We start from the raw sequence: 19,501 nt of genomic DNA, 5'->3' as shown, positions 1-19,501 counted from the left end.
TTATAGAAGTTAATTCAGTTTTGGAAGTATATATTTAACTTTTTTTTTAATTCACAGAATTAAAAATCTTTTTCTCTCTTAAGCTTTTAAACTCAATTTATAAATGCTATTATTCTATTTATTAATAGGCAAATTTAACAATTCCTTTAGAGATCCTTTAACATTTAATTCCATTTATATATTTGGTTAATTTCCCTTAAATATTTAAAATTTTATTCATAAATTGAAAGTAGTTAACATATACCAGTTTGCCTGCCTTTGAGGATTTGGTAGAGATAATGTATATAAAAGTACTTTGCAAACTCCTAATTAATGCATAAATATGGCATTATTGTTATTAAATCATAAAGTCAGATGTGCTTCCATATTACAATGATTCAGTGGTAAACAATGAGTGGCTTTGCTCATAACTACTTTTAATAAATGTTTTATCGATTCTTAGAATGGCTACAAATGTTTTTAAATAGTACTTCTCTTTCCATGACTCAGATGAAAATTGGAGAAAGTCAAATCTAAATGAAATTAAAGTCCTCAGGAAGATTAAACCTTGTTCCAACTCATGATAGCCTGTCTTGAACACCAAGAAACATAGCGACCCAGCTTTGATTTGGACCTCACAAGACAGGTTCCAGCCTCAAAGAGGATCTGGTGAAGACCAAAGATCCGGAGGTGCATTGCTGGCCATGAGTCCTCATGTGAGCATTTAGTCCCATGGAACAAGAGTGCACGAATCGACTAGTGCATATCAAATTAAAGAGGATGAATGCCTCTGACTGCTAAAGTAATTCCAGGTAGTGACATCCTACAGAAAGCTAGCTCAATACAAGGGAACAAACCAGAAGCAAGTCTTACACGGAAAGCTTCTGACTCTAAATAAATAAGAGTGAATGACAACCTAAAACCCGAGAGAAAAACAGAATGAGATTGAGAGAAAATTGGTAACATCTAAATTAAAGCTTAAAACTATATGGTCTTCCCTATTCCTAGGAGATTTGTCCTAGGGATGCAGGGGTGGAGGGAGAAATGGAGAATCCACAAATAGTGCATGAATAATGACAATAGAGATTCATATACCAAATAGTGCATGAATAATGACAATAGAGATTCATATACCAAATTTCTTGTTATTTCTTGATATTTTCTGATTAAATTGATTCAGCCTCTGTTACATAGTAATCACTCTTAAGACTTGAGGAGTCTTTTCATCTACCCCATAAGACAGCTTATTTCCCTTGTAGTAAATCCTATTTTTAATTTTAATTTTCTTTTTTTTTTTTTTTTTTTTTTTTTTTTTTTAAATTTTTTTTTTCAACGTTTTTATTTTATTTTTGGGACAGAGAGAGACAGAGCATGAACGGGGGAGGGGCAGAGAGAGAGGGAGACACAGAATCGGAAACAGGCTCCAGGCTCTGAGCCATCAGCCCAGAGCCCGACGCGGGGCTCGAACTCCCGGACCGCGAGATCGTGACCTGGCTGAAGTCGGACGCTTAACCGACTGCGCCACCCAGGCGCCCCTAATTTTAAGTTTCTTAAGTTCAGGCTCTGTATCTTTTGTAATCATTATAAAAGGGTAATATAGACAGAAAAGTGCAAAAATACAAATATACATATCGTGAATAGACATTAACCAGAACCTAGTGTAATTATGACCCAGATGAAGAGAGAGAATATTCCCAGCAGTGTAGAAGCTTCTTGGGAATATTCTATGAATTATATCCCTCTCCCACTGCTCTAGAGCAAATCTTGTAGCAAATCTGACTTAATTTCTAGCCTTTCTTTTTGGGTTTACTGTCTATGTATATATCTGAATATGATAGAATTTGAATTTGACCATTCTTATCTTCATGTAAATTGCAATATATTGTTTTGTGTTTTATTCAATTTCATATTTTAAGATTTTTTATTGATTATAGCTATAGTATGTTTATTATTGTTGGTTCATACAGTTCATTGAATGAATAAACAATAATTTACTTATTAATTTGGTAATTCATAGACATTTGAGCTGTCACTAATTTTTGTCTATTATAAAAAAATGTGCAACTATGAGCATGTTGTATTTCTTTTTCTTTTCTTTTTTTTTTTTTTTTTTGAAAAATTGAAGTACCTATTTAAGACTGCCAATTATTTTGTTTTGTTTTGTTTTGGGATTGGGTTGTTTTAATTTTCCTTACTGATTTGTAGTTATTTCTATATATTCTAGATGAGTTTGTTGTTGTTGTTGTTGTTGTTGTTGTTGTTGTGGTTAGTTATATCCATGTCAAATACCTTGTTCCATTTTGTGGCTGTCTGTTCGTTTTCGCTGTTATTTCTTTTGAGAAACTGAATAATTCTAATGCAACAGAATATATGCCTTTTAATTTATGGTTAGTGTTTTTTGTGTATTTTCCTAAAATAAAGTTTCAGAGATATTCTCCTGAATTTTCTTCTTAAAGTTTTAAATTCCACATTTGCATCAGTATATAATTCATCTGGAATTGGTTTTTGTATATAGTGTTACGTGGGAATCGATTTTAATTTTTCCCCAGTGGCTACCGGATTGTCCCAGCAGCATTTATGAAAAAAGCCAATCCTTTCCCACTGCTCTGTTTTACCATCTTTGTTTTCTATCTAAGATCCATATATCTGTAGGTCTGGTTAAGGGCTCCTTATTCTATCCACTGATCTTTATAGCATTAATGCCACTACGGCTTGATACACCACCTGTGCTCCAATTTGACAGTTTTAATTATTATATCTTTATTATGGCACTTGATAACTGGTAAAGCAAGTTCTTCTTTTTTGTTTTTCTTAAGAATTACTAAGATTTTCTTGACTTTAATGTACTTCCATAGAAGTTTAAAATCAGATTCCTACATTCCACAATAGAATTTATTAGGGTTTTAATTGGAGTTATCTTGAGTCTACAGATCTATTTGGAGAAAATTAACATAATTTAAATACGGGGTTGCCCAATCAATGAACATGGTATATTTTTCTAATTTTTAAGGTTTTATTTAATTTCATTCAATAAGTTTTAGTATTCTCTTAAGAATCGTACATCTCTTTTATTAGAATTATTTATATGTACTTGGTGTTGTTTCTTTTTTTCTTTGATGTTTTTGTAAACTGTATTTTGTTAAATGTTCAAATGGCTGTTGCATAGATAGAAATGTAATTAATTTATATAAATTCTATATCCAGAAACCTCAGTTAATTCTTCAATTCTAATAATTTATCAATAAATTCTTATAGATTTTCTACTTATACAATCATATCGTATCCTGCCCAAGTAATAAATTTTTACTTTTTCCTTTCCATTTATGGTAATATTTATTTTTCTTGTCTTATAGTACTAGGTAGCATATTTGGTACAATGTTTTATAAAAATAACATTACTGGACAAGATTGCTTTGTTCTCATTCTCAGAGGGAAAGCTAATATTTCCCCACTCTACACAATAATTGTCACAGTTTTTGAAGTTATTCTATCAGATTAAAATATCTTGTTTCCATTTTTTTTATTAATTCAATAATATTGAATTGTTAAAAGAGTTTTTTTTTTGGCATCTGTTCTCACGATCATATGTTGTACTCCTTATTCTGTCAATCTAGTGAATTAAGTTGATTTCTTATTTATTTATTTATTTATTTATTTATTTATTTATTTATTTTTTAAGGCAATTTCTAAGCCCAATGTGGGGCTGGAACTCACAGTCCCCAGATCAAGAGCTGTGTGCTCTACTGTCAGAGTCAGTCAGGTATGCTGATTGGTTTCCTAGTTTTAAACCAACTTCACATTGCTAATATAACCCCAACTTGGGCAAATTTAAGTAACTTTTTATGTTTTGCTGGATTTTCAAATCTATTTTTCATAATGAGATTGACCAACAGTATTCCTCTCATAATATTCTCGTCAAGTTTTCATTTTAGCCATCTGCTAGCCTCATAAAATAAGTTGGGGAGTAAAACTTCTATCTTTAGTCCCTGGAAGAATTTATGCAAAACGAAATTCATTTGTTATTTGAATGTTTAATATAACATTTTGGTGACACTAATTGTTGTGAGATTTTTCTTTGTGGGAAGGTTATTAATTGCTGATTCAACTCTTTAATGAGTAAAGATCTACTACAATTTTGTATTTCTTCTTGAGTTAGTTTTGAGGGGCCATATTTTTTAGGAATGTATTCATTTTATATGAATTTCCAAAATTATTGAATTATAAAGCTTTTTATAATATAGACTTACATTTTTAGTGGCATCTAGAGTGATGTTTGCTTTTTCATTTTTGTTTGTTTCTTCTCTCCTTTTTCTTGATTAATTTTGGCAGAAATTTAGCAATCTTATTATATACAGAAATTCTTTGCATTATGTATTTCTTTTCTATTTCATTAATTTTGGCTCTTACTTTTCTTATTTCTCCCATCTACTTTATTTGGGTTTATTTTGCTCTTTTATTTTTTCCTTTCTTATGTGTACAATTAAGACTACAGAGTTTCCTCTAATCAGTGGTTTAGCTCCATCTTACACATTTTGTTATAAAATATTTTATTTCCTCTTCATATTCAACACATTTTCTCTAATTTCTATCATCGTTTTTTTCTATGATCCATAGGTCACTTATAAGGGAATGCCTTAACTTCTAAACATACAGATAATTTTATTGTTCTAATTATAATACTGATTTATAGCATAATTACATCAAACTTTGAGAAAATACACATTCAAGGCTTTAATTGCTTCAAAGGAAAGATTGGCACACGATATCTGGCCCAATGTGTGAACATCAAAGTTTTATTCAGGTACTAATGCATGTGAAATCACAAAGTTGTGAGACAATCATAATCAGATTTTCAAATAAAATACCTAAAGCCTGTTGACACTGGAATCCCTTTATCCACTCTGTAACATAAAAGGAATAAAAGTGTGGAGAGAGGCACATAGATATTATTTGACAGGAGGTTGTCTTTGCAAAATACTTCTTTCTAATCCCATTCTCACTTACTTTACCCCCAAGGAGCAAGGCTTGTCTGGTCTGCAATGCAAACCTGCCCTAATATGTGGTTCTTACAGTTGAAAGTCATAGTGGCCAGTGACTCATACTTGGAAAATCAGTACAATGAAAGACTGCTGCCTAGCTGCTGTAGTGTAGGACCAGGAGAGTTATTACTACATTGAGAATGACTGCCCCAGCAGAGCTTATTAGAGAAAGAGATATATGACTGTTTCTTGTGGACCAAACGCAGGGAGAGAGTGAGAGAGTGAATTTAGAGCTACTTTGAGTCCTGTTCCTCAGGTATATGTTGAGAGTTGGGCAAGTTAGCATCGTGAATCTCTGGGTTAACACAGGATTACCAGTTCTTTGTTCAGGACTAAGAAGAGAACTCCCAGAATAAGGATCCGTTCTTATGAACCAAGGAGCTGCAAGGGGCAAGAGGCTCAAAAGCACACCTTTGAAAATGCACCATTCAGCAGTTGTCTTTAACTATCTATGACGCTCCAGGCACAAATTACGGTGCTAGATCAAGTAATACCTTTCATTTACCTTTCTTACTCCTTGCTCACTCTGTTCCCAACATGGAGTGGTCAGAAAGGGGCTGGAGGGAGGACAGGGAACCAGAAAAACAGAGAGACTATAAAGAAACCACTTTGTAGAATTCCAGAGAGACTATAAAGAAACCACTTCGTAGAATTCCATCCCACATGGACATGTTCTATAGGAGAAAATTTTCAATCATTGTTTTGGATTGTATATTCTAATTTTGAACTGATGCACTCTGCAAATTTAGTTGTCCATAAAATTGTTCACTTTTTAAGAGTGAGCGGAAAAGCCATGGGCTTTCAATATTTTCTTCACGGGTGGAAGTTTATGTTCACCAAATAAATTGTTAAGAGACGGTGGGAAACAAAAATAGTGTAGAATTTTAATCACATTTTATGATTTGTAGCTTCTAAATTCTTGAAATCATTTTCTAAGTTTTATGCTTTCTTAAGTCTATGAAAAAAAGAGAGTATTCATCAGCACTAAGTTAATTATGTATAACTATACTTCAATAAAAACATTCTTATTTATGAAAAATGAAAAAAATGGTGACTGGAATATGTCTTTAAAATTCTGAGATGGAGTTAGCAAGCCTAGTCAATTACAGGAAATTGCCCCAGAACCCTGTTCTTTCCAAATCCACTGAACCACCACAAACATGGAATAAGTTTGCAAATTATCCACTTAATGCTTATTTGAAATCCTACAAATTCTATGAAATAGGTGAAGGAATTAACCCCAATACCCACAGAGGTTGGACACAGAAGTGAATGAGAGACCCAGGAAGGGTACAAGTACCCGTATGTTTGTAAGAGAGAGAATATTCCATAATTCAAAGGGGCATGTATTACTGAGGGTTTTCTTTTAAATGGCTATTTATTTTTGAGAGAGAGATCATGCAGAAGGGGAGGGGCAGAGAGAGAGAGAGAGAGGACAGAAGATCCAAAGCAGGTTCTGTGCTGACAGCAGACAGCCCAATGCAGGGCGCGAATCCACAAACTGCGAGATCATGACCTGAGCTTACGTCAGGCACTTATCCAGCTGAGCCCCCCAGGTGTCCCATTACTTAGATTTAAACGAATGCTGCCATGAGGAATATGAGGCCCAGAGTTGCCAGAATACCTGAAAATAAGATCATCAATGTCCTTCTTTGTTGCTGTTTTGTGAAATTTTCTTATTTTTAAATATTTTCCTGTAGTCATAGAACACTTTGGGTCCAAACGATACACATGTGCAGGGTATGTCAGTGGATGCCAGTTTGTGAGCCCAGGAAGAGAGCGTATTGAATTCCTCCTGTCACATATCCCAGTGTGTTAAGTCATGGCAGGTAATAAGCCAGTTGACAAACTTCACCTTGTCATTTTCTAATACTACCAGTTTCCCTGCATGGCTATTGTAGATTTATAACATCACAGCTTCTCAATCTCTTTTTTAAGCTTACAAGGTATCTGTTAACATTGGCCCTTGAACTCGCCATACCTTCTCAGACTCCTCTGGCTCCAGCACCTCTCCAGGAACCAGAAATATTTGTGTTTGGATTATTGAACACATTCGGACACCACCTGAAACTTTGACTAGAAGGCCGTAGCTCTGTCTCTAACCAAACTATTATTCAAGGGGGTTCCTCTTGAGCAGCGACAGGACAGAGACCCAAGGTCTTGCAGTGTTGATGAAAACAGGAAGGAGATTAATAGTAGAATGGAAAGCAATCAATAGGAACTCATAATGAGTAGGGAATCTCCTTACAATGGATGGATAAAAAACCTGGAATTTAAACCTATGCACCTATGGAGATTTCAGTGGTTCAAATCTAGTTTGCCTTGGCCAAATCTAATTTCTATTATACTAAACTAGTACAAGAAAAAAAACCACAAAAAAACAAAACACACACACACACACACACACACACACACACAATGAAAAACAAATCCCAAAAAACAAAAAAACTAAAAATCGCTCTGAATTCATACTAAGTCTCCCTCTGAAAGCACTAGACCCTAGCACCATTTTTTTAAAGGTTAACACCTCTGGGAATCTTGTGGGTCTGAGGGGCAATAAAAAGAGTTCAGATGATTGCTCAGGAAATTGAAATCTAGTCCAGGATTTCTCAGAACGTAAGTCCATGTGCCAGTGTATACAAATTATCCATAGTAATTGCTGAAGCAGAGTTGTCTGGATTTTACTGGAAGCACTGGGGATGAGCCCTAGGAAAATCTATTTTTCACAGATAACTTAAGTGATTCTTATGAGTAATAAATGTTAAAACCTACTGATCTGAATTACAGTGTGTGTGTCCTTGGGCTTTTCTCCTCTGACAGTGAACCCAGTAACGCCAGCCTGCACAACCACCCAGGCAACGGCAAGAATTAAATGAGATAATTGATCAACAAAGTGCTTTGTAAAATGTGTAGCATGTTGCAAATGAAATGGATGGAAGAATGAAGGACTAGCAGGAGATATAATGATAAGAAGAAAGAACCCTATTGCATATCAGGTGCAGAAGAGTGGCTGGAAGGCCATTGGGGAGTGCTCCTCCCAAATTATCAGAGCTTTTGTTACATATCTTTCTTCCTCCCCTTCTTATTCTTCATATTTCCCCCATCCCAACCCTCTCAGAGAGGCTTTCTCTCTTTCTCCCAGCCTCCAGCACCTTCTCTGACTCTTTTAACCTCATCTTTACTCTCAATCTTTTTCTGGATGTCAGTGAATTTATGTTTCTCTCTCTCTTTTTCTCTCTGTTCTTCTATCCCTCCCACCATCACACGTATCCAAATTATATACAAATAATACCACAGGGCAAATGGGAAAAAACTGTCTTTCGTGGGTGCATCCTCTGAGAAATGTCTCTCATGGCAGAGAAATGACCCTTTACCTGTGAAGCAGATACTTTCCTACAGCCCTGTCTGAAAATTCCCAAAGGAAACAACATGAGGAAATAGAATTGAACATCTTGATCCAAAATGAACACATCTAGAAATAACAGGATGAAAGTGAAGCAAGATAACTTGAGGCAAAATACACAGAAATTGCTTGTTACAGATCACACAATGATAGATCTGGAAGAAAACTTGAATATGATTTCGTAGGACTGTACTCATTGTTGATTGGTAAATTAAAGACTTGAGAGGCTAAAACATTTGCTTGGCCCAGCCACACAGCAGGCTTGTGGCCCCTGGTAACTAACACCGAGGGCCTCTTGGCCTCAAGACCAACCAGTACACTTCACCTTCGCACAGTGCCAGCTTGTGACATTAGTCGGAACTCAGTGCAAAAAAAGTTGTTCTATTGCCGGATATATACATACAGCTAAAGCGGACTTTATTTTATGTAACATACTGGTAAATGGTATGTACATTGTAGGTAGTTTGTGTCTTTATTTGACAAAGTAAAAACTGGTTAATTGCCTGTCAACTGCCCGAGGGGAATTTTATTAGTTACTGATCAACGAAAATGTTAAAACCTGGGAATAACTGAATTATTTAATGCCTTTGCTTCTGGACAAGATTAGAATAAAGTTATTAACTCAACACACGGAATGAAGGCCTCAGAGTTGGAGAGGTAAAGTCTGTAATCAATGCATCTCTACAGTTGAACTTCCACAATTTTACATTTTAGCAGGAATGAGGACTAGTGAGATCTAAGTGTTTCAGAATTACCCAATGAATTGTAGGATACCTTTTTTTTTTTCTTCTGAGCGAGACACAGGAATGATTCAACACTTGCGTTCTGATAATCATACCACTCCTACGGGATTTGAACAGTTAATATAAACCAGAGGTGGGCATTTTCTGCTATTTATACAGCAATAGGACTGCAGGTCAATTTCATAAAGCAAACTAAATCAGTTCAGCTGACCAAAATGACACTCACAACTTCTCCACTACGCAGGCCAAGGATAAAAATAAATATTGTCCTCAAGTCACTGAAAACAAATCCAGGCATGTTTTGTATATTTTCAACTCTGACTTTTTTCAACTCTGCTGACTTTTGAAGAAATACAGTTTTCCAAATTGAAGCACGAGCTAGTGATCACCACCTATGTGTCCAAAGATAGGTCCTGGGGGAAAAAAAGATCAATTCGATATTGTCTTCGTTCTCAAGAGATTTACATTCAGTCAGGTTACAACGGACCCTAATAAAAAGATTTTAAATGGCTGGCAGGATTGTCATTTTTCTTTCTTCTACTTTGCAAATCTAGGGAGTTGTCAACTTTGGTTAATATAAAAGTGGTCCCAACAAATGAGGCTGTCAGAAAAAGATAAAAAGAAAAATAACAAAAAGCTTATGGATTCATAAAAAAAAAAAAAAGAAAAGAAAAAAAAGAAAAAGAAAAGCTTATGGTTTCACATCATTTCATTATCTTAATCTCAATAATGCAATTGCTGTTAACTTTGTGTATTTAAAATGGAGGATCTCGTTTTCAAAAACTGGGTCCACAGGGAGAGATACTTGAGAGATGTTTCATTGTTGGAGAGAGTTGTCACCATGGCCACGAGCTGACAAATGCAGGAGTGACCTCTCTTCCCTAGAGACAGCGTCCCAGAGCTCGCCGTTTATGTCCTCACGCTTGCCAAATGCTCTCGGAGGACGATTTCACAGTTCATACCACAAAAAATAATTTCTTTCCCCATTTGAGCTAAAAATAAATTCAATGCCTGATACAAATGGTTCTGTGTTTCATGTGTGTGGTTTTTAGAACTCAAACAGTAGTTCAACACATGGCTACCTGAATGTGTAGCAGCCGTAGAAAAATATATAAAGGTATTTCTTTCTTTCTTTATTTTGAGAGAAAGTATGCACATGTGTATGAGCAGGGGAGGGGCAAAGAGAATGGGAGACAGAGAATCCCAAGCAGGCTCTGTGCTGTCAGCGCAGAGCCTGATGGCTGGGCTCCAACCCACGAACAGTGAGATCATAACCTGAGCCGACATCAAGAGTTCAAAACTTAACCGACTGAGGCACCCAGCGCCCCAACATATGAAAGTATTGTAGCTCAAAGAGCAATCGTGGAGTGCCAGTCAGTAAGGACAAATTCCCAAATGTATGAAATGCCCTCCTACTTATTCCTTGATACTGTGAGTTAAATGTTAGTTTGCATATTAATAACCAATATTTAAATAGTAAGCTATGAGTTCCAGAGCACTTCAAATAGGTTTTCTGATTTTCATGTAACACTAATACTGTGTCAGCAAATATCATTTTTCTCATATTCAGATGAAGAAACTGAGGCTAAGAAGTATTTAATGTCTTGGTTAATTTCAGCATACTAAGAAGCTAGACCCAAACTTGGTTCTCATGTTAAAATCAAGGTGTGTTCCCCTCACATATCCACCTCTCAGATTAAGCAGTGCTCAATACCTTAAGGAAGGTGAGAATATGTAAGGAGGTTGACAATTATCAGTCTACAAAGTTAGCATCTTCATTAAAAACAAACATATTTTGGGGCACCTGGGTAGCTCAGTCGGTGAAGCATCCGCCTTCGGCTCAGGTCATGATCTCACAGTTTGAGGGTTCCACCCCCGTGTAGGGCTCTGTGCTGACAGCTCAGAGCCCGGAGCCTGCTTCAGATTCTGCGTCTCCCCCTCTCTCTCTCCCTATCCCCCACTCACGCTCTGTCTGTCTCTCTCAGAAATAAATAAACATCAAAAAAATTAAAACAAACAAAAAAACACAAACATATTTTTACTTATTAGTTTGAGTGGTTAGTTTATACAGTGAGTTAAATAACTTACAAATCTGAAAGACATTCTAGAGAATACGATCTGCACATATCAAGTTGTGCCTACATGTATGGTGATTAAAAACATGGCAATCATCTTTCTACCATCTCACATCAATTCTTCAGTGAAAACTTTCACGTGCTGGTTTTTCACTTTGTGAGAATTAACATCATAATTATTTAAATATTTGCTGAGTTTGCATTAGAATCGATTTGGAAATAAGGCAGTTTGTCTAAGGAATGGGATATAATAAACTAGAGAACTCTGAGTCCCTAAACTCGGCAAACCTTACAGAGTTCTCACATGCAGGGCACTATTGCGGGTGTTTTCTTTGTGTGCATGCCTTCACGTGATCTCCCTGATACTCCCATGAGGTAGGGACTGCGCTGGTCCCATTGCACAGCGGGGAAAGCTGAAGGTTACATAACTTGCCCAAGTTCACACAGATAGTAAGTGGCAGAGCTGGAATTTGAACCCGGACAGTCTGGCTCCAAAAGAATTATAAATGTGACACTAAGTGATTAATTCACTGTTAGTTATTTCCTTAGCTTCTTTCCTTCTCCAAGTCTCGTATTAGCTGCACTGACATTTATATTGCAGACAACCACGTTGTTTTTTCCCAACTAACTTAACAATCGGTAGGTAGGCAAATGCCTACACCTCTTTTCAATGCATCCCCTTAGTAATTAATTGAATCCAGCACAGCAAGAGGATCATTATCACTAAGTGGAAACTCATTCATGGCACTTAGTTTGTGTTTTTTTTTTTTTTTTTTTTTTTTTTATTTATTTATTTTTGGGACAGAGAGAGATAGAGCATGAACGGGGGAGGGGCAGAGAGAGAGGGAGTCACAGAGTCGGAAACAGGCTCCAGGCTCTGAGCCATCAGCCCAGAGCCCGACGCGGGGCTCGAACTCACGGACCGCGAGATCGTGACCTGGCTGAAGTCGGACGCTTAACCGACTGCGCCACCCAGGCGCCCCAGTTTGTGGTTTTTAAGGTGTGGAAGATGCTATGAGAGGCAGCAGTGGCTTCTGAATTACCCAGGTGGTAAAGTCTCTATGCTTTCTCTTTTCCGTTAGAAAAATTCAACGTATTGCAATTTCACCATGCTGGAAGGCAACAAGCTATAAGGAAGATTTTGAAGAACTTCCTCTAGTTTGATTTTAAACCACATTGCTCTAGTATAACTTTATAGTCCCTCAAGCCTCGTTTCCTAATCAGTAAAATGGGAATAATAAAGTTGGCCTTAAAATGTTATGATGGAAGTAATCTGTGTAAAACGTCTGGCTTAATAAGTGGTAGATGTCAGTAGATGTTGTGATGACACTCATATGGGTTAAATTGGACCAGATCCAACTATGTCAGGGTTTTGACACAACTAATTTGTGTTTAAGACAGAATATGACTGAACAGACAGATTTAAAAAGCAGTTCATATTTTAGATGAGCAGTGCACCAAGAATAAAATCAATGACTTCAACATTTCTGGCTACCAACCTTACAATATAATTCATTCCTGAATCTATACAAACAGGCAAATGATTGCCTTAGAAAAGGACCTGCTTAGAATATCGTTTAACATATTCAACAAAAGATCGATAAAGCTTTTTTTTGCTTTTTTTTTTTTTAAGTGAAGAGGAAGAAAGGTGGTGAATAATGGTTGGAGTATCAGAGAAACTGTAACAAGTCTACATCTCGATATATTCTTATCATTCACACTAAAATGAGCCCATCAAGAGAAATAATTAATCCTGGATTTCACTGGAAAACAGAGCCCAAGACGAAGCAGAGTGTGCAAACTCTCTGTGTGCAGTTTGTAAAGGAAAGTGAAGTCAGGGAAAGGAATAGAGGACTAAAGCAGTGAAACAGAGCAGGAACAGAAGAGGAAAGCATTTATTCACTGGCTCCATTTCCCCTTTCAGCAGGCGTTGTCTCATAGAGGGGCTACTGCTCCTGCTCTTACAGCTCAGATGCCCAACAGCGCCGTGTGCGGTTCTGCCAGGGACACTGTCTCAGTATCAGAGTGACACAGACAAGAAAGCAAAAGATATACATTCACGTGAAGCAAGGCGCTGTCAGGCTACACATGTGCCTGGCAGGTTGCCATAGCAATGGCTGGAGTAAACACAGCCGGAGAAGATAGAGGGAAAGACACAACAGGGGTCTAATGCTTGTACAGTAGCTGCTTCTATTTAGACACTAGTTATGATTATCTCTGCTGATATTTCTACAAGACATAAAGCTTGTATTCAAGTTTAGAAAACTGTTTTTTTCTTTTCTTTTCCTTGTTTAAAACAACTTTTCCTATGGTTGTTCCAAATTTGGGAACCATACAGCAGACTTTCTAGATGTAACTGCCATCACTAATGGTTTTCATGTCGATGCTGATGTTGTGTCTGCAACAGTACAAAAGGGATCTTGTCTGCTAACTAAAAGAGTTTCTTCTAACACCCAACAGGAATTATTACCCTATCCTATAATGACCCACAGGAATTCAGTAACGGGAAAAGAGGCACTTACTAACAGGAATTGAATGTCCCTTAGAGTACATTCCTGCTTTGACATTCACTGTTTAGAAATGTGCATCTCAAATTGTTCTCAAAAATGAAGAGGAAGTTGGAAAGTGATGACTAAAAAAAAAAAAAAAAAAAAAAAAACCAAAACATAGAAGTTACTTGAATTAGAATTATTCATAAGTTAAAATGTTTACCTGAAGCATGAAATGGAACTTCATCAATGAAAAGGAAAGGACGGGCAATGATCCAGTAAAATACAAGCTTTCTGAAAATCCCAAAGGGGCATCATTTTTTCCCTCAATTATCTGAATAATTACAATTAGCAAGATAAAATTGCCAGAGAATTTACTGGTGACTACTGTTATGAATCTCTTGAAAGCAGAAATTCTAGACTGATCACTTCTACTTTTAGGTAGAACTTCAAACAAAATGAGTAGTGGGAAAAAAAGAATGTTAAACAAATGGTGTGGGGACTGAATACTTCCCCGTTGGATCTGTTTGCCTATTGGTTCATTCTCCTTACAATAGATCACCCATTTTAGGTAAGATTTGCTGACAGTGATTAAGCTAAACAGAAGTAATCAGTAAAATGATGTGCTCTAAAGCAACTCTTATGCTATCTAAAATAACACATGAATTAACTTTCTTAAACTTCACTTTTTATGAACTTTGTTTTTTTAAAAAAATCCATTTTGTATTTTTAAGAAGTTGCTTGAGAATAAGGTTTCTTCTTGAATATTTCTATCTATAAGAAGATATTACATAAAGTATTTTATTCCCCAAAAGGAAAAGTAGAGCTAATTCTTTTTAGATGCTCTTCCTCCCAAAGATTATAGTCAAGGCTGTTTCTTTTTCCATATTTGTTGTAAATTACTGTCACCCAGTGCTAGGTGGTCCATCTATAGCTGTCATCTTCTCTCTTGGCCAGACTTTGGGAACTGGCTTCCCTTTGATAAGAAGCCCTTTTCCCTTTTCCTTATATTTGGTGCCCACTTTCGTTGCCAGGGTCAAAGCAATCCATTTGTATCCATGTTATACACTATGAGTCATACATGTCCATAATCTTTCATACAAACAAGGCAGTAAACTGGTGAGTGCTTGTCATTGGAAGAAATAAAAAATGAAAACAAAACAAAACAAAAAAAGAAGGCAACTGTATCATTCATTTACATGTCATCCGGCTAACTATGTCCTTACTATATGTTTAGAAGTGTTACTGGACAAACAAAATAAATATGGTAATTAAATATGGCCCCTACTTGCAAGGTGTTTATCGTCTGGAAGAGGAGATCAGATATGCCTACAAACAATTATGATAGAATTAAAACACAAGTGCCATGAGAGAGCTAGAAATATGAGCATCCAGGTGAGAAATAAATTGCTTTTCTCTGTTATGAATCTTAAAGTGGGCAGGACTAAGAACTCCTGGGATTCAAGAGTAAAGAACACTCACCGCCACCTTCAACTTCAGGGGCATTACAATTCCCTGCGGATTTTAATTTACCCTCAACGTCTCTGTTTAAATATCTTATTAGGATTTCAAACTCACCATGACCAAAATCAAATACTTCATTTTTCTCCTTAAATGGTCTCCACCTATCTTTCCCTCCCTCTGCTCCCAAACCATTTTCCTACTTCTGGTCTTCAGATAATCCTCTCTGTACATCTCATTCACTTTCTCCCTCATTGCCAGTCAAGAATATGTCAGATCACAAACTTTCTACTCCCTTTAGGCTCTTCCCCAAATCTTTTTTTTTTTTTTTTTTTTTTTTTTACTTTATTGACAGATTTTTACACCGGCAATAACATTTGCACTATTTTCTTTAGCTTTCGCCTCTCCTGACTGCAGTAGTCTAATTTATATCCTGCTGACAGATTCATCTTCCCAACGTATAGCCCCAATCATATAATTTCCACACTGAAACACATTTAGAGGCTCTAAATGAATTAACTATTCAGTATTAACTATTGACTGATAACTAGCCAATATTTTTCATCCTGGTAGCCACGTATCTTGAGACTCTATTTCCAATCTTATTTTCTAAAACTTAACCTACATCCAATGTGCGATTTCCTTACATTTCTACACTAGAATATACTGATGTTTTCATGTTCCTACTCAAGAAATTCCATCGGTCTGGAACGTTCTGTTTTTCAAATTTCAAAGTTCATCATAATTTCCACTTTTATATGAAGTCTTTTCTGATGCCCTTACACCCCAAACTAAGCTCCCTATCATTCTTTATTCACCACTTAAGACTTACAGTATAGTCAAACTTCTTATTCCTTACCTCCTCTTCTCTTCCCCATTTCAAGGGCCATGGCTGAGTCTTAAGTATTCTCTATAAATCTATAGCATTTAGTATAATGCCTGTCTTACAGTGTGTTCAATCCATTTTTTCCATGAAACTGAATATTCGATCAGTATCAAATGAATCTCTCCAAGCAATTAAATTCTTCTTCAGATACCAATAAAATGATGTTTGTTCCCATTTGCAAATGCTTGAAACATTTTCATCTTTCCTAAATTAATGTAAACTCCAAAAAGCAAATGGCGCTTGAAGAGTAACTTGTTTCCAGGCCCTCTTCATTTCATTTCTTTCAGTCTTGACAGGAAAAGGCTCACAGATCTAGGCTTAAAAGCCAAAGGGGTTTAAAAGCCACAGGAGGGGTCTGTTCTGTTTTAAATACAATTTAGAAAACCTTGGGAAAGAATGACGGTTCCTTTTCAGGAACTTCACGTACATATTTCAACAGAACAGCTTTCCAAATTGGAGAATGTAAAATGTTATACCACCAACCAAGTAATAGAAAGTCACTCACTGCTGTGTAGAAAGATTCACTTGATTTTCACAATGAGCACAAAAGACTATATTGTATTTATTTAAATCTGGGACTGACAAAAATGTCAGAAGGAAAAAAAGAAAAGTAGTCAATTTCTCTAAAAGATCATTATTTAGGAATAAATTACTATGCAAAAAAGCATGGATCTTCTTGACAACTTGTGAATTTAAGGCAGATGAAATGCCTCCCTCCTCACCCCTAATAATCAATTCTGCTGATGAAATATGTTAAGCATTCTAAGTTTGGGGAATGTACAAAGCTTTGAAATCAATGTGTTTCCGGTACAGGGGGTTAGGGAAAGAACTTAATAAATCAGCTTAGGAAATGCTTCATTTCCTGCGGCATATCTGGGGACGGAAACAGAACAGGCAGAGCCAGGTGCAACAAAATCATACAACCTGGTGGAAAACCTCTTCCAGTTCCTTCTGGGCACCACTTGGATGGGCAATTTATGCTCATGAGCTAAAGTTTCCTTTTTTAAGAAAAATGGAGTAGATTTTACAGACACTTTCCTTAACAAATAGGCTTGTTGGCAGAAGTTGAAGGAGATAGTCATTATGTAATCATTATATCTGCTTAAATAAGAAAGTACTTTACTTGGGTTAATAGTTCACTAGAGAGAAGACACCATTAACAGGTTGTGCTCACTACTGGTGAGTTAAAAGAAGTTGGTATTTTCCCCAAATGATCATAAACAGAAAATCTGCCAGGTCATCTCTGGGTTATCCTGTACCTTTCCATCTTTCTTACGGCCAGGTTTTGCAGGCTGATTCTTGATTTGACACTACTGAATTCTTGAACTGATACCATTCCGTTTTGCTTTCAGAAAGACATGTAATCCATTCAGAGTTTAACAATGCCGGGAAATTAGTGTACTTACAGACCCGGGGAAGGGGGCAGCTTCACCCAGACTTTCAAATTTATATTGACCTGACCTGTGTTTGTAAGCAGTGTTTTTCATGGCATTGGGATTCCTACCAATCTTTCCCATGCATACTGAAGAGTTACTTAAAAGCTCATATACTGATTTCTGTGACCTCTCATAAATACTCTTTATTTTAAAACTCAGATTCTTGGTAACTCTTCTAAGTTAGGTTTTCTGGCCTTGATACCTGCTGCAACTTGACTCTGGAAACGCCAAGATGCATGGTAAGCCATCATAGGTGATTTTGAAGTGTTTGGGAATGAGTCCTAAATTTATGTATGTATTTTGAGAAATTAATGATAAATATTGAAGCAGTGTATGTAATTTTTCCTACATTATTACTCTATGTTAGAATTTTTGTAGGCAACAAACTTTTGAAAAGAGCACATGAAAAAATAAAATTAGAACTGATATTTTTTCCAGGGCCCCTCAGAATCAATATTTCCCAAATGTGCTCTTTTATGATAGCTTGTACTTTGGTTTTCATGCTTATTAAATCTGTCGTGTATTAGAATTACATATTTATTTTTCCCCACACTACATTTACCACTGTTGGTAAGGACAATGGCTTAATCATTCATGTATTTCTTGCACTGATGACTACATGGTAAGATCCTAATAAATATTGATTAAATTTAATTGCGTACAGTGAATCCCTCAGAAAGGGTTAAAGATAAATGTTAATAATCTCTTGCAACTGGTCATTAATATAGTCAAGACTTATATTGATTCACATATAGCCTTTGGTTGAGTCTCTGAAACTGCCTTCAATGGGTAAGATTTTTGAGATGATGAGCCAAATGTTGTGTGTATATGTGTGGATTTATGCTGGTTTCTGGAGCAAATAAATGTTGTTCACTTTTATCAAAATGACTCTCCTCTTTACTTCCCCTACCACCTCAAGATACTGCTATTCATTTTCCTAGGCAGCTTTATCCAACCTCTCAATTTATCAGAGCCAAAAGATAGTGGCCACGCATACAGGCCAGCATCTGCAACGCAATGTTTCTGACTACAGCCTTTCACCCATACTTGACAATCGTTATTTCCAGACTTAACACCTGAAAGGAGCACAGTGGTGAGAAATAGTACATTTTTAACCAGTATTTTATTCCCAGGTTTTTATTCTCAAAACATGCTATTGTGTATTCCCTGTACCTTTACGATCCCATCAAATACGCTGCAAGGCCACCGCACCAGCAAACATTTCCTTTCAGTGAAAACAAACATTCTCTCCGTGGAGCCTTCTCAATGCATTCCCAGTCAACATCCACACACTGGACACAGCAAATGAATTGCTGCAGCCACGTTTCAGGGCAAGGTCCCTGAGGGTAAACTGAGACTGAGTCCCCTGCTAGTGATTTCTGATCCACACCGTCAGAGGAATAAGAGAAAATGGTACCTGTGTCCTCTTTACTGCTATAAAGACTGAACAGAAGACAAAAGATGGTCACTTGAAGGGATTTCATGGTGCCCGCGGATCGGCTCCGTGGCTCTTCTCCTCAGAGTCAGGCGGAGACAACTCCCTCCCAGCCTGGCAGGGCCTTATTAGCAAATGGAAAAGGTGTGCTGAATGTGAACAGCCACTGCCCATTCCTACTTATTTCGGGGGCTCTGATAAAGAACGGGAGGAAATACACACACTCCCTTTGGGAGTTCAGCAGAGAGGAGATTTATTGTTTCAGTCCCTTACAGGAACTTTTTTTTCTCTTCCTTTGGCAGCCACTTGTGTTTTTGTTACTACATTATTTTGTTCTTCTTCAACAAAAAGGTCAGGGCGGGTGCTGAACAGAAACAGATCTTTCTTGAGAATGGACCATACAGCATTCTAACTTTTGTTTTGAAAGCGTGTTTTGGAGCGGTTATAAAAGGGGCCTTATTAAACAGAGATTCACTTTGGATAAAGAGGCTTTAACCGCCTGAGGGTTAAAGTTTAGAGCAAGATCCATAAGGAATCAACTTTTCTTCTTTCCTT

At 36.6% G+C, this 19,501-nt stretch overlaps 1 protein-coding gene across 2 annotated transcripts in view; it reads right to left on the bottom strand.

Annotated features, from left to right (window-relative positions):
• EMCN (endomucin) overlaps window positions 1-19,122 on the bottom strand; it is a 105,173-nt gene extending 86,051 nt beyond the window's left edge. For both annotated transcript variants that reach the window (XM_030313359.1, XM_030313360.1), the window contains exon 1: window positions 18,929-19,122. In XM_030313359.1, the coding sequence (XP_030169219.1) occupies window positions 18,929-18,995 (67 nt within the window). In that variant the 5' untranslated portion in view covers window positions 18,996-19,122. The remainder of the gene's footprint in view (window positions 1-18,928) is intronic.
• Window positions 19,123-19,501: the final 379 nt, after the last annotated feature.

The sequence above is a fragment of the Lynx canadensis genome, chromosome B1 (assembly GCF_007474595.2).
Source record: "Lynx canadensis isolate LIC74 chromosome B1, mLynCan4.pri.v2, whole genome shotgun sequence".
Taxonomy (NCBI): domain Eukaryota; kingdom Metazoa; phylum Chordata; class Mammalia; order Carnivora; family Felidae; genus Lynx; species Lynx canadensis.
This window is presented reverse-complemented; position numbering and strand designations above follow the sequence as displayed.